This window comes from Eulemur rufifrons, chromosome 17 (genome assembly GCF_041146395.1).
Source record: "Eulemur rufifrons isolate Redbay chromosome 17, OSU_ERuf_1, whole genome shotgun sequence".
Taxonomy (NCBI): domain Eukaryota; kingdom Metazoa; phylum Chordata; class Mammalia; order Primates; family Lemuridae; genus Eulemur; species Eulemur rufifrons.
Window position 1 is genome coordinate 182471 of NC_090999.1, and position 13442 is coordinate 195912.

At 54.9% G+C, this 13442-nt stretch overlaps 1 protein-coding gene across 5 annotated transcripts in view; it reads right to left on the bottom strand.

Moving 5' to 3' along the window:
- LOC138398097 (uncharacterized) overlaps positions 1–12406 on the bottom strand; it is a 68120-nt gene extending 55714 nt beyond the window's left edge. For 3 of the 5 annotated variants that reach the window (XM_069492293.1, XM_069492296.1, XM_069492294.1), the window contains exons 1-3: positions 11741–12406; positions 11026–11325; positions 10592–10677 (exon numbers count right to left, since the gene is read on the bottom strand). In XM_069492293.1, the coding sequence (XP_069348394.1) occupies positions 10592–10677; positions 11026–11325; positions 11741–11875 (521 nt within the window). In that variant the 5' untranslated portion in view covers positions 11876–12406. Of the gene's footprint in view, positions 1–2932; positions 3052–9158; positions 9993–10591; positions 10678–11025; positions 11326–11740 lie in introns of those variants that run through there. The other 2 variants (XM_069492295.1, XR_011235927.1) reach the window with 2 other exon arrangements.
- Positions 12407–13442: the final 1036 nt, after the last annotated feature.

The following is a 13442-nucleotide window of genomic DNA, read 5'->3' on the forward strand; positions in this document are numbered from 1 at the left end:
AAACAGTAATTGAACATTAATTTTTTTTTTTTTGAGACAGAGTCTCACTCTGTTGCCCAGGCTAGAGTGAGTGCCATGGCGTCAGCCTAGCTCACAGCAACCTCAAACTCCTGAGCTCAAGGGATCCTCCTGTCTCAGCCTCCCGAGTAGCTGGGACTACAGGCATGCGCCACTATGCCCGGCTAATTTTTTCTATATATATTTTTAGCTGTCCATATAATTTCTTTCTATTTTTAGTAGAGATGGGGTCTCGCTCTTGCTCAGGCTGGTCTCGAACTCCTGAGCTCAAACGATCCGCCCACCTCAGCCTCCCAGAGTGCTAGGATTACAGGCGTGAGCCACCGCGCCCGGCCGAATTGAACATTAATTGAATAAGAGTTTAGACATATACTTTTGACTTCTTATTTCAAAGAAACAAAAGTTATCTGAGTCTGTTAGTGACCTCTGACTCTGTTTAGTGAAGTACCTCAAACCTTTTAACATCTTTGGCAGGTTTTCCTGGGATCAAAATCCTAAATTAAATCTTTTTGACCTAAAATTAACTTTGGGATTTTCCAGTTGGACCCCAGGAGAGCATCAAAGAATGTATATCTCTTCTTGTGGAGATATTAAACTATTAGGCTAATTTGGTAAATCGTATAGGAAGCATTGCCAAATAAGAAATGATATTTAACTTGGTCATATTTGTGTAAATGTGTTATTAAAATGTATTCCAAAAATATGTGATTCTGAATATTCTAATGTGTTGTGTTATGTGCTATCAGTCATTATGATTACTATGTTAAACTGTTATATGCCACAGAAATACCTAAATTTTCTTGCCAATTGTAAACTCTCATCAGACTTTTGACCTTGGCTGTTCTGGGTTTCCACAGTTATTATTTTAAATTCTTTGATGGAAGCATTTTCAATCAGCTATAGTCCAAAATTGTTAATCAAGATTGAGAAAAACAATCTTGATTACATGAAACTAAGTAATTGATAACAATACTGCTTTTATGCTTTTATTTAAAATGTTGGTTCTTTACCTAAATGTTTTCCAGAGTCAAGGAAATTTTCTTTCATAAGCTCTGTATATGAAATTTGCAACAATTTCGTAAAGTATCCTATTGTGAACAAAGATGAAAGCATTTGCTTTTTCTCCCTACTCGATTCCTTCAAAATTCCAGAAGTATTTGTGAATATCATTATCTTTATTTATATAAGTTCAATAAAAATATGCTGTCTCTTTACAAGCAGGATACAATTGGAAACACTGGCCATATTGCCAAGGATTTGACTGAAGTGTCATATTTAAGATTATGCATAAAATGCCAGTGTTCCCAGCCTTACAGTGAATGAGTAAAAATTGTCACTTCCTGGCAGGTCCGAGAACCTTAAGACTATAAGTAAAACCTAAAGCCTGCCTTGGTTTGGCTTCCTCCTCTCAAGAAGTTCTAAAATCTGAGATTCCTATATGATCAACGTGGACAGAGAAAATCATGCTTCTAAGGAAAACTAAAGCACACCTGCTAGTAGATTGAAGCCCTGTGCACTGTGTTCAAGTCCTTGTTATCTACCTGTGGCCTGGAATGGATCCTAAATCCCCCAATTTCCTCCAATATTTGGCTACAACTAAATCATGCTAAAGTCCCCGGGATCTCGCCCACCAGCAAAGCAGGGATACTCCAGGGCCATTCATGGAACACAACCCCTATCCAGATTAACCAACTAAGAGAATTAAATATTAAGATTAGAGAGGAGTTAGATATTAAGACTGGAGGTGTGGGTGACACTGGGGCTACGCTGTCTATCCTTAGCCCCGGCACACTGTCTCTGTGCCCTCCCTGGGGTTCTGAATTCATCTAGTTGGTTGCAGTGGCCAACGAATCTATGACAGTTCCTAAATCTCTACCTATCCTCCAACTAGGACCCCTCGTGACAGCCGTGGCCTTTTGCTTGTCCCGTCAGCCCCCATACATCTCCTGGACAGGGACTTCTTAAAAACCTACCAGGCCCATACGTCCTTCTCCCAACTAGGGGAAATAACGCTTGAGTTATTTTCACCAGGAGACTTTGCCACACAACGGCTTTTACCCAAATTCCCATCCATTCAGTTAGCCTCGCCACCACTACCCACCCTGCTCCGTAAGAGCTACGTGGGAGTCTGGGCACAATCCAACACCGAGGAAAACCCTCAGGTTGTGAAGATGACAGTTGTGTACACTCCCAAGGACGCGATTCACCCCAGGAGTCGACCCCAGTGAAGGAGCGAGATGGGGAAGGTTTCTGGGGTCCTGCGTTGGACGAGGTTCTGCTTGGGATGACCGTGCGGTCAGAAACCTTTCCCATGCCGAACAGAGCTGCCGAAGCCACCAGGGCGCAGCGGCGGTCCCCAGACGCCCTGGAGGGTCGTCGCAGCCCAGCCGCTGCGAGCGTTAAACCAGCCCCGCCGCGCAGGTGGCGTCGCTGCCGCTGCCCACACTCCCGCTGCACCTGGGTCGCGTGAGAAACCTAAGATCTTGCGGCAGCGACGCTCTGACAGACGCGTCTTCAGAAAGCCTCCCGTCTTGGCCCGACGGACTGGACTCAATTTCCCGTTCTCAGCTGTTTCCAGGTCCCGTCGACGCCCCACCCCTCGGGCCCTAACGAGCCTCCTCGCATCTGGGCTGGGCTCAGCGTCCTCCCCACCCTGCCTCAGCCGTTCTCACAGGCGTCTGCGGGAGGCCCCGGACCGTGCCAGCTGACTCTCCGAAGCTGGACCCGCAGCCGACGCGACCCAGAACCGATCCGTATTTCACAGGCGCTTGGGCGTTTCCCAGGCACAGGGCTGGTGGCGCTGCCTGGCCCCTCCACTGACGCTGGGGTCCCGCATGGACTAGGGGGACCAGGCCAGCTGCAGCCGCTGCCCAGGACGGGTTGGCTCAGAGGCAGAATGCGGACAAATTTGTACCTGAAAGCCCATCCTTCAAGACGGACCCGAGCAGCCGCAGGGTCTGATTTTAACATGGAGCCCAGAGGTCATTTGCTGACTGGAGGCCACGCCCGCACCGCACTGGAGTTCCCCAGAAACCTGAGCCTCGGATCAGCTTTAGCACTTCTGGAGCTCAGCAGCACTGACCAATCAGACTCAGCCACACTGACCAATCAGACTCAGCTGCATTGACCAAACAGGACTCAGTCACGTTGACCAATCAGGACTCAGCTACATTGACCAATGAGATTCAGCCACACTGACTAATCAGGATTCAGCCACATTGACCAATCAGGATTCAGCCACAATGACCACTCAGACGCAGCCACACTGATAAATCAGACTCAGCCAAATTGACCAATCAGGACTCAGCCAAAATGTCCAATGAGACTCAGCCACATTGACCAATCAGGCCTCAACCTCACCGACCAATCAGACTCAACCGCATTGAGCAATCAGACACAGCCACGTTGACCAATCAGGACTCAGCCACACTGACCAATCAGATTCAGCCACACTGACTCATGAGGACTCAGCCACACTGACAAATCAGATTCAGCCACACTGACTAATTAGGACTCAGCCACACTGACCAATCAGACTGAGCCACATTGACCAATCAGGACTCAGTCCACTGACCAATCAGATTCAGTCAAATTGACCAATCAGGATTCAGCCTCAGTGACCAAACAGACGCAGCCACACTGATGAATCAGACTCAGCCAAATTGACTATTCAGGAATCAGCCAAGTTGTCCAATCAGACGCAGGCACACTGACCAAACAAGACTCAGTCACATTACACAATCAGTCTCAGTGACATTGACCTATCAGAACTCAGCAGCACTGACCAATCAGATTCAGCCAAACTGACATATCAGGACTCAGCCACACTGACCAATCAGATTGAGCCACATTGACCAATCAGGACTCAGCCGCACTGACCAATCAGACGCAGCCACACTTAGGAAGCAGACTCCGTGAAATTGTCCAATCAGACCCAGCCTCACTGACCAATCAGATTCAGCCACACTGACTAGTCAGGACTCAGCCACACTAACTAATCCGACTCAGATACACTTACCAATGAGGAATCAGCCGCACTGACCAATCAGATTCAGCCACACGGACCAATCAGGTCTCAGCCTCACTGACCATTCAGACTCAGACAAATTGACCAATCAGATTCAGCCACATTGACCAATCAGGACTCAGCAGCACTGACAAATCAGATACCGCCACACTGACTAGTCAGGACTCACCCACACTGACAAATCAGACGTAGCCACACTTTCGTAGCAGACTCAGCCAAATTAACCAGTTAGAATTCAGCCAAACTGCCCAATCATACTCAGCCGCACTGACTAATAAGGACTCAGCCAGACTACCCAATCACATTCAGCCACACTGACCAATCAGGACTCATCCTCACTCACCAATCAGACTGAGCCGCATTGAGCAATCATCCTCATCCACGTTGGCCAATCAGGACTCAGCAGCACTGACTAATGAGGTTCAGCCACACTTATTAGTTAGGACTCAGCCACACTGATCAATCAGATTCAGCCACATTAACCAATTAGGACTCAGCCACACTGACCAATCAGACGCAGCCACACTGACGAAGCAGACTCAGCCAAATTGACCAATGAGAACTCAGCCAAATTGTCCAATCAGACTCACGCACACTGACCAATCAGGACTAAGCCTCACTGTCCAATGAGACTCAGCCACGTTGACCAATCAGGACTCAGCAGCACTGACCAATCAGATTCAGCCACACTGACCTATCAGGATTCAGCCACACTGACCAATCAGACTCAGCCACATTAACCAATTAGGACTCAGCCGCACTGACCAATCAGACGCAGGCACACTGACGAAGCAGACTCAGCCAAATTGACCAATCAGGACTCATCCAGCTTGACCAATCCGACTCAGCGACACTGACCAATGAGGAATCAGCTGCACTGACCAATCACATTCAGCTACACTGACCAATCAGCACGTAGCTTCACTGACCAATCAGACTCAGCCTCATTGAGCAATCAGACTCATGCATGTTGACCAATCCGGACTCAGCCGCACTGACCAATCAGATTCCGGCATACTGACTAATCAGACTCAGCCGCATCGAGCAATCAGACTCAGCCACGTTGACCAGGCAGGACTCAGCCGCACTAACCAATCAGATTCAGCCACATTGACTAGTCAGGACTGAGCCACACTGACCAATCAGATTCAGCCACACTGACTAATCAGACTCAGCGGCATTGAGCAATCAGACTCAGTCACGTTGACCTATCAGGACTCAACCGCGCTGACCAATCAGATTCAGCCACACTGACTAGTCAGAACTGAGCTACACTGACCAATCAGATCAGCCGCATTGATCAATGAGACTCAGCCAGTTGACCAATCAGGACTCAGCTGTACTGACCAATCAGATTCAGCCACACTGACCAATCAGGACTGAGCCGCACTGACCAGTCAGATTCAGCCACACTCACTAATCAGGACTCAGCCACACTGACCAATCATATTCAGCCACACTCACTAATCAGGACTCAGCCACAGTGACCAATCAGATTCAGCCACACTGACTAATCTGGACTCCGCCACACTGACCAATGAGATTCAGCCAAATTGACCAATCAGTATTCAGCTGCACTGACCAATCAGACGCAGCCACATTGACGGAGCAGACTCAGCCAAGTTGACCAATCAGGACCAAGCCAAATTGTCCAATCAGACTCAGCCACACTGACCAATCAGGACTCAGCCTCACCGTCCAACCCGACTCAGCTTATTGACCAATGAGGACTCAGCCACATTAACCAATCAGACTCAGCTGCATTGAGCAATTAGAAGTAAGCCACAGTGACCAATCAGACTCAGCTGCATTGAGCAATTAGAAGTAAGCCACAGTGACCAATCAGACTCAGCTGCATTGAACAATCAGACTCATCTGTATTGACCAATCAGGACTCAGCTGCACTGATCAATCAGACCAAGCAGTGAATCCCTCATTTGTATAATGAACCTGACTGTAGCCTGGGCGGGAACTTCCGCTGTGTGACCTGAGCCTTCCCTGTGCTCTCTGGAACGGCCACCCTATCACACGGAAGGCGGGATCTCTGGAATGAGTCTCTTTCCTCCAGACTCCTTTTCAGAGAACTTCTGTTCCTGCCACACACCAGACCTTCCCCAGCTGTCCTCACCCTCGGGCCCGCGCAGCCCCACCCTGCACCCTCCCCAGACCTCCCGCTCAGGCTGCAGCTCATCCTTGGCCAGGCCCCACAGGAGCTACTGGAGCCCCGAGGGCACGGACCTCACTCGCTCGACAGTGGGCTGCATGGTCGCCCTGGCCGGCAGAGACTGCCCAGCTCCCGCGCATCAAAGGGCCCATCCTCCGGGCGCTTGGGACACTGGGGAGCCACCGCACCCCGGCTGAGAATCCTTGCTCAAGGCCAGGGACCCTGAGTCCCCACTGGGACCCCTGCTGGTGGCCTTTTGCGATCTAGCTTGAAAGCTGCCAGCTGTGCCAGCTTCCTCTGCCATGTGGCGCCCTGCCTGGAACCCGCACAGCTCCCCACTGCCTCCTGCCGGTGTCCTTGGCTGGACTTTGGAACGTCCCAGGGGCCACTTCCCCTTGCTCCCCAACACCTCTGCTGCTTCCCGCCAGGACCCTGCTTGGCCAGGCCGGCGCTCTAGCATAGGTAGCTTCCTCTCCAGGGGCCTGGGCATATTGAGGCTGGCAGGCGTCGGGCCAGCTCGCAGCCCCGGGCACGCGGGGGGCTGTTGGCCTGCTGTGAGCCTACTGCATGTACTCGGCGCCTTCTGATGTTGAGGGTCAGCTGTCTGCCCTTCGGCCAGCCAATTCCCACTAAGTCCCCACCTGCCAGGGTCAGAGGCCCCCACGTGTGTTTCAAGAATCTCCTGAATTTGGCTTTTGTGTCCCTGGTGGATTTTGAGGTGCTTCGCAAGGTGCTCACAAGTGCTCACAAGCAGGAGCTGTTGATCGCTGCCATATTGCCTCAGCCCCCCGACCCCCAGCAGCTGCCCACTCCAAACAAATGATGGGGCACGTTGGGGAGGCCCAGGAACACAGGCAGGGCTGGGACCAGGCAGGTGCTGAGCTGCGTGGTTCTGTGCCCAAAACAGGAACCAGGTCGAGAGGCCCCTGTGCTGGCATCCAGCTGCTCGAGCCCCACGTGGCTCCAGTGAGCGGGCCCTAGCAGTGCTGCTTGAGGACAGAGCCTGCCCTGGGCCAGGACTCCGGGAGGGGCTCAGCAGGCCCGAGGCTGCGGGCAGCCAAACCCCAGGGCCAGGGGCCAGGTGTGCTGTGGGCTGGGTGGTGTCCGATGGGGCTGGTCCTGCCTTGGCTCTGCGGAGGGGGAGGGTGTGAATGGTGCTGCCTCTCCAGGGAGAGGCTGAACAAACGTCCAGGCATTGCTGAGGCCGAGCATGACCGACCGCCCACTGCCAGCAGCCCCAGGCCACCTGGAATGAAACTCCAAACCCCGGAGCTCCCCGGGTGGGGAGGGGGACGAACGCTGAGGGGGGAGTCAGACCATGCAGGAGGGACAGAGAGGGGCCTGCAGGGCCCGGGGGGTGGGCAGGAGCCCCTTAGCCCCTGCTCAGTCCCATACCTGTGGATTGGGCACAGGGAGCTGCCCAGGAGCCCTGTGTCCCCGAGACTCCTGCACCCCACAGCCACAACCCACCCCGCTGCCAAGTCAGCGTCCTGACACCCTCCTGGCCCAAAGCAGTAGCCCACGGCCTGGTCAGCCAGAGAGGCTTCCAGGAGGGAGAGCTGCCCCCCACACACACTGCGGCAGAGGGCAGAGGGGTAAGACAGGTGTGGACACAGGTCCCCCAGCTCCCCTCTCTGGGCTTCCCTGGGAGGCTCGGTCCCACCAGGGCCTGCCCCACACCTGGCTGTGTAGATTCCGCTGGTTCAGGAAGGCCCTGGGACTTTCTACCAGGTTCACATGGTTGGGGAGGACAGTGGGGCTCCGTGACCATCCTTTGGTAAAACCGAGTCAGTTCCATCCACGGAGCTCCAGGGCAGGTGGCACTCCCAAAATGTTATGTGGTGTCTCTGTGCCGCCCAGGTGGCCACACCTACTTGCCCCCTCCTTCCTCTGCGTGTGTGTCCATCTCCGCCTCTTTGTCTCCCCTGCTCTCTGTCTCTGTCTGTCTCCTTCACTCTCCTGTCTCTGTCTCTCTCAGGAGGGGCAAGGCAGCCGCAGAGTCCAGAACCTGACAGGCAGGGAGTGGGGCGGCCCAGCCAGCTCAGGTGTGAGCAGAGGGCAGGGGAATGGGCAACCTCCAGAGCCGGCCTCCTGCGGGGACCTCTGAGCTCCCAGCTGTGCACAGGAACCCTGGGCAGGGAGCTGAGCAGGGCAGTTGGGGACCTGGCCCTCCGGTGAACACCCCTGGCAACTGCTCGTGCCGCTGGTAGAGCTGGTGTGATAGCGCCCCCCAAATTCGCGTCCACCAGGAACCTCAGAATAGGAACTTATTTTAAAATAGGGTCTTTGTAGAAGTAATTAAGTTAATGATCTTGAGATGGGGGCCCCTAAATCCAGTGACAGGTGTCCTTATAACAGACACCCCAGGAGGAGGCCCCATGAGGACAGAGCAGAAATTATTCACGGTACCAAATGGTGGAAGCAACACAAGTGTCCACTGACAGATGAGCAGATATATAAAACGTGGGCCATCCACACAGTGAACTACAATTCAGCCTTAAAAATGAGGAAATTCTGACATACGTAACAACATCGTGCTAAGAGAAACAACCCAGGCACACAACGACAAATAGAGTGTGCTCTACTTATGAGGTAGCTGGAGTAGTTGCCAGGGGCTGGGGGAAGAGAAAATACGAAGTGGGTGTTCAACGAGTACAGGGTTCCACTTGGGGAAGATGAAAGAAATTCTGGACACAGATGGTGGTGATGGTTACACAGCGATGTGCACGTGGTTCAAGCCACTGCAGTGGGCACTTAAGAACGGTGAATGCTGTGTGTATTGAATCATACAGAAAAAAGGAATGAAGTACTGATGTATATCACAACACGGATGAACCTTGAAAACGTCCTAAGTGAAAGAAACCAGGCACAAAGGCCACATATTATATGAGTCTATTTGTATGAAATGTCCAGAGCAGGCAACTCCACAGCGATGAAATACAGATTAGTGCTTGCCGGGGACTTGGGGGACAGGGAAACGAAAGTGACTTCGTAACGGGCTTCGAGTTTCCTTCAGAGGAAGAAGAAAAACATCTGGAACTATTAATAAATAGATGGTTGCACAACACGGGCAATGTACGACACTCCATTGAATTATGGATTCACAAGTGGTAAAAACGGCGAAATTTTAAAAGGTGCTTTCAGATATTTATATACATTGTCATAATATGGACTAGGACTTTATCACTTAACTATATCGATTGGTGATGTAAACATCAGTGGGCAAACCTGAGATACCTTGCAACCGGTGTAAACACACATGGCTAGAGAATTACAGTAAGGTAACATGTGGTTCAGTAAATTCTTATGAAATTTCCATGATCAATTGGGCCATTTGCCATTCATTTGGCAGTGAGATTTAATTTTTCTTTACTAATTATCTCAAATATGAACTCTGTGTTTAGCTACTATTTCCTTGGTTTATGTATAAATTGAAGGTGATTCTTGCACATGATATATTAGATAATAATTTGGGGGAGACTGGGTGCGGTGGCTCAGGCCTGTAATCCTGCACTCTGGGAGGCCGAAGTGGGCGGATTGTTTGAGCTCGGGAGTTCAAGACCAGCCTGAGCAAGAGCGAGACCCCATCTCTACTAAAAATAGAAAGAGACTAGCTGGACAACAAAAACATATAGAAAAAATCAGCCGGGTATGGTGGCGCATGCCTGTAGTCCCAGATACTTGGGAGGCTGAGGCAGGAGGATGGCTTGAGCCCAGGAGTTTGAGGTTGCCGTGAGCTAGGCTGATGCCATGGCACTCCAGCCCGGGCAACACAGCGAGACTCTGTCTCAAAAGAAAGAAAGAAAAAAAGAAATTCTTTGTCTTTTGAAAAATCACATCATCCACTTTTTCTAGTGTTAGATATTACGAACTGCTGTGACTTTAAGGGTCTAGCTGGGCAAAGCCTTAGAAAATCTGCTAAGGGTGTCCACTGTGTGGACAGGTTGACGAAACCCGAATAAAAGCCCCGAGACACCAACAGCCTGCTGTGCACCTGAAAATGACAGCAGAGTAGACTGCAGGCAGCTGGGGTGGACCCCATGGGACAGGGGAGCAGGCAGGATGCGCGGGGTCTGCAGGCCGTGGCCAGGCCTGTGTGCTCAGGAGGAAGCGCTGCCCACACCCACCGCGGAGTCAGCTCTGCCCTTTACATCTGCCAAGGCGGGGAAACTGAGGGACAGTCTCAGAAACGGTTCCGGGAAAAAAAACTGGAACCGGAGGGAAAGACGCATTTTTCTCCCAGTTGGGGAAGGCGGAGAAGTGGGCCTAGGGGATGGGACGGTGGGGGAGGAAGGTGTATTTCCTGATTTGGGGTCAACGGTGACGACCTGGGAGCGTGTGGCTGCTGCGAAACACACGGTCAAACACACGGGAGGACTTACCGTGACGTCGCAGACCTCACACGGCAAGGACGCCGGAGACTCTGAATGCGGGACACAGAGGACGTTGCGCGGCGACGCCACGTTCCCTGGAAGGACGGAATTACTGTAAGGAAACTGTGTTTGTGAACAACCTGAACACCCTGCCAGTGACACAGAGAGGACAGCGACCTCCCTCACAGCGGCTGAGCCAGACCCACGTCCAGCTCAGAGGCTGCTACCCCATTGGGGCGGAGAGGCCACCGCGTGGACGTCACACCCGTGGCCACCACGTCCTGGGCGCGGGGGACCTCGGTGGGGTGGAGACTGCGGGTGCCCCGTTTCCACATGTCCCCACGGAGCCCCTCCCGGGTCTCTGAGGACCGGCCGCCCCTCAGCAGGCGGCTGCGGACGGGAAGGCGGTGCCCGCGGGGCTCGGACGGGAAGGTCGCACTGACCCTCGGGGCCTCCCGTCTCAGGGCGGACGAGGAGGTCGCGGTCGCTTCGGGTCTGAGGCCAGGCCGGCAGGCGGCATGGAGGCGGCCTCCGCGGGACGACGCTAACGTGGCGGCACCGCGTCCTCTCACGCCGCGGGCACAGCCGCTGCGGGACATGAAGGGCGCTGCGCCACCTGGTGGCTCGCGCCGGCACTGCAGCCCTCGCTGCTCGTCGGGGCCGGGACGGCGGCGCCAGGGAGCCCTCCTGGCCTTGCCAGAGAACCAGTTACACTCCGAGTTCAGCGTCTTGGGAGCCAGGATCTGGAAATGGAAAGTCAGATGGGCTCACTGTCCTGTGTCTTTCAGAGAAACGGGGAGGTCCCTGGGAGGGGCCTGTGCTGAAATGGCCCCACCTAAGAGGGGTCTCACCTGGGGGGATCACCTTTAAGGGTCTCATCAGAAAGGAGCCTCATGTAAAAGGGGCCTCGGCTGAAAGGGCCTCACCTGCGAGGGTCCGAGGGGCCCTTGGCATCGCAGACATCCGCGTGGCCGTGGCAGACGCAGCGGCCGCTGACGCCGACGTCCCTGATGCCGCAATAACACTGCCCTGCCGGCCCGAGCGCCAGGCCCAGACCCGCCCCCCGAGTCCCAGGGCCTCGGGCCCAGGCTGCCCCCAGAGCCGGCTCCTGCCGCGTCCGCCAGGGGCTGCCCCGCACGCCAGACAGGGTGGGCTCACCCGGCGCGTGACCGTGGGGTCCCGCAGCGCCTTGCCCGTGAGGTGACCCCGCAGCGTGTTGGTGTGCAGGAAACGTAGGCGGACGTTGGTGGCTTTGGTGAAGTTGCGCAGCAGCGGCGGGTGGAAGCAGGTCATGGTCCCCTGGGCGCCCGTTCCCCAGGGACACCACGGCCTGCAGACGGCGTGGGCGGCGAGGCCAGGTGTGGCCGCCAGGAGCAGACCGGCAGAACCATCAGCACGCTGTCCCCGGCCCACCTCGCCGTTCTCCGGGGCGCGATGCGCGAGTGCTCAGTGGGGCAGATGGCATCGTCATCCCGCGTGATGCGCTCCAGTGTCCGCGGCCCAGATCGCTCCAGGCAGTCCCTCTTGGAGGCCGCAGGAAAGGGCGGACAGGGACGGCTGAGGCCACCAGAAAAGCCCGCAGGCCCAGAGGCGGGGCCCCTGGGCTCCCTGACTTCCCTGAGCCTGACCTCCTGGAAGGCTGCCTCTGGGACGGGTCACCTGAGCCTGAGCCCGGCCACCTCATCTTGAGGTGGGAAAGCTGCGCCCTCGGCGGGTCACCCAGCCAAGGCTCCACCCGCCAGCAGGACTTGGGGCAGAGGTCACTGAACCCTGCTGAGGGAGGCGCTCCCGCCCCACTGGCCATGCTGGACGTGCACCCGTGAGTGCCAGGACCCGGCTCTCCTGATGCATCTGAGCTGGTAGGAAGCGAGCTGGGAGCCGCCAGGGCCTTGTGTCACCACCACAGGGAGCTGTCAAACATGAAGCCAGCCCAGAGGGAGCCAGGAGATGGCACCGAGATTCCTGCCACCACCAGCCCCTGGGCCCAGCTGTGCCGGAAGTCAGGGGTGACCTGATGAATTCCCCTTTGCCTCCCGGTCCTCAGACAGACGATCCTGACCCGCACAGAGGTTGGGCATGAGGGCCGGGCTGGTGACCGAGACCTCAAGAAGCCATGGTCACAGCAGCCCCACTGGGGACACCCCCCAGGCCCCACAGCTCCCGAGACTCACAGGCGAAGAACTGCCACGGCTGGTAGCTGTGGCCGATGTCCCTGGACTGCTCCAGCACCCAGAGATCTGGCCCGGGGGGAGTTGGCAAACTTGATGAGCACATAGGCCACGTGAAAAACCTGTGGGGACCCAGGGTGTCAGGGTGCCCCTGCCCATCGGAATGGCCACAGCAGGTGACGCAAGACAAAGGTGCCCCACAGGGGCATCTGTGGGTTTGCTTGCCAGGGGCAGAAGGACGCAGGAGACGGGCCTGCACTGGCGACAGTGATGAAGATAGTTACCAGCCCTCTCAGAAACCCCCTCCTGAGCCTGGGGTGCCTTGGCTGGAAGCTCGGGGTCACATTGATCCTTCAGGCTCTGTGGCTGCAGACAGGGCTCACGGGGGGAGGTCCCAGGCAGTGGGCCTGACCAAGGTGGAGACAGGAGCACATTCCAGTGTCCCCACAGCATGATGTCCAGCCAGGACAGGTGGCCAGACAGTGCCCCCACCACCAAGCAAGTCCAGCCCCCAGAACATCTGACAGTCAGTGCTGTCCCAGGACGGGCTCTGTCCTGTCATCCACTGACTGGCCCCCAGCCACTGAGTCCCGGGCCAGGTGGCATGGAGCGAGTTGGGACCCAGTGCTGCCATCAGAGCCCTGGGGGGAGACAGACTGGCAAATGGGCCCTTCTAGTGCTGAGCCAAGCTG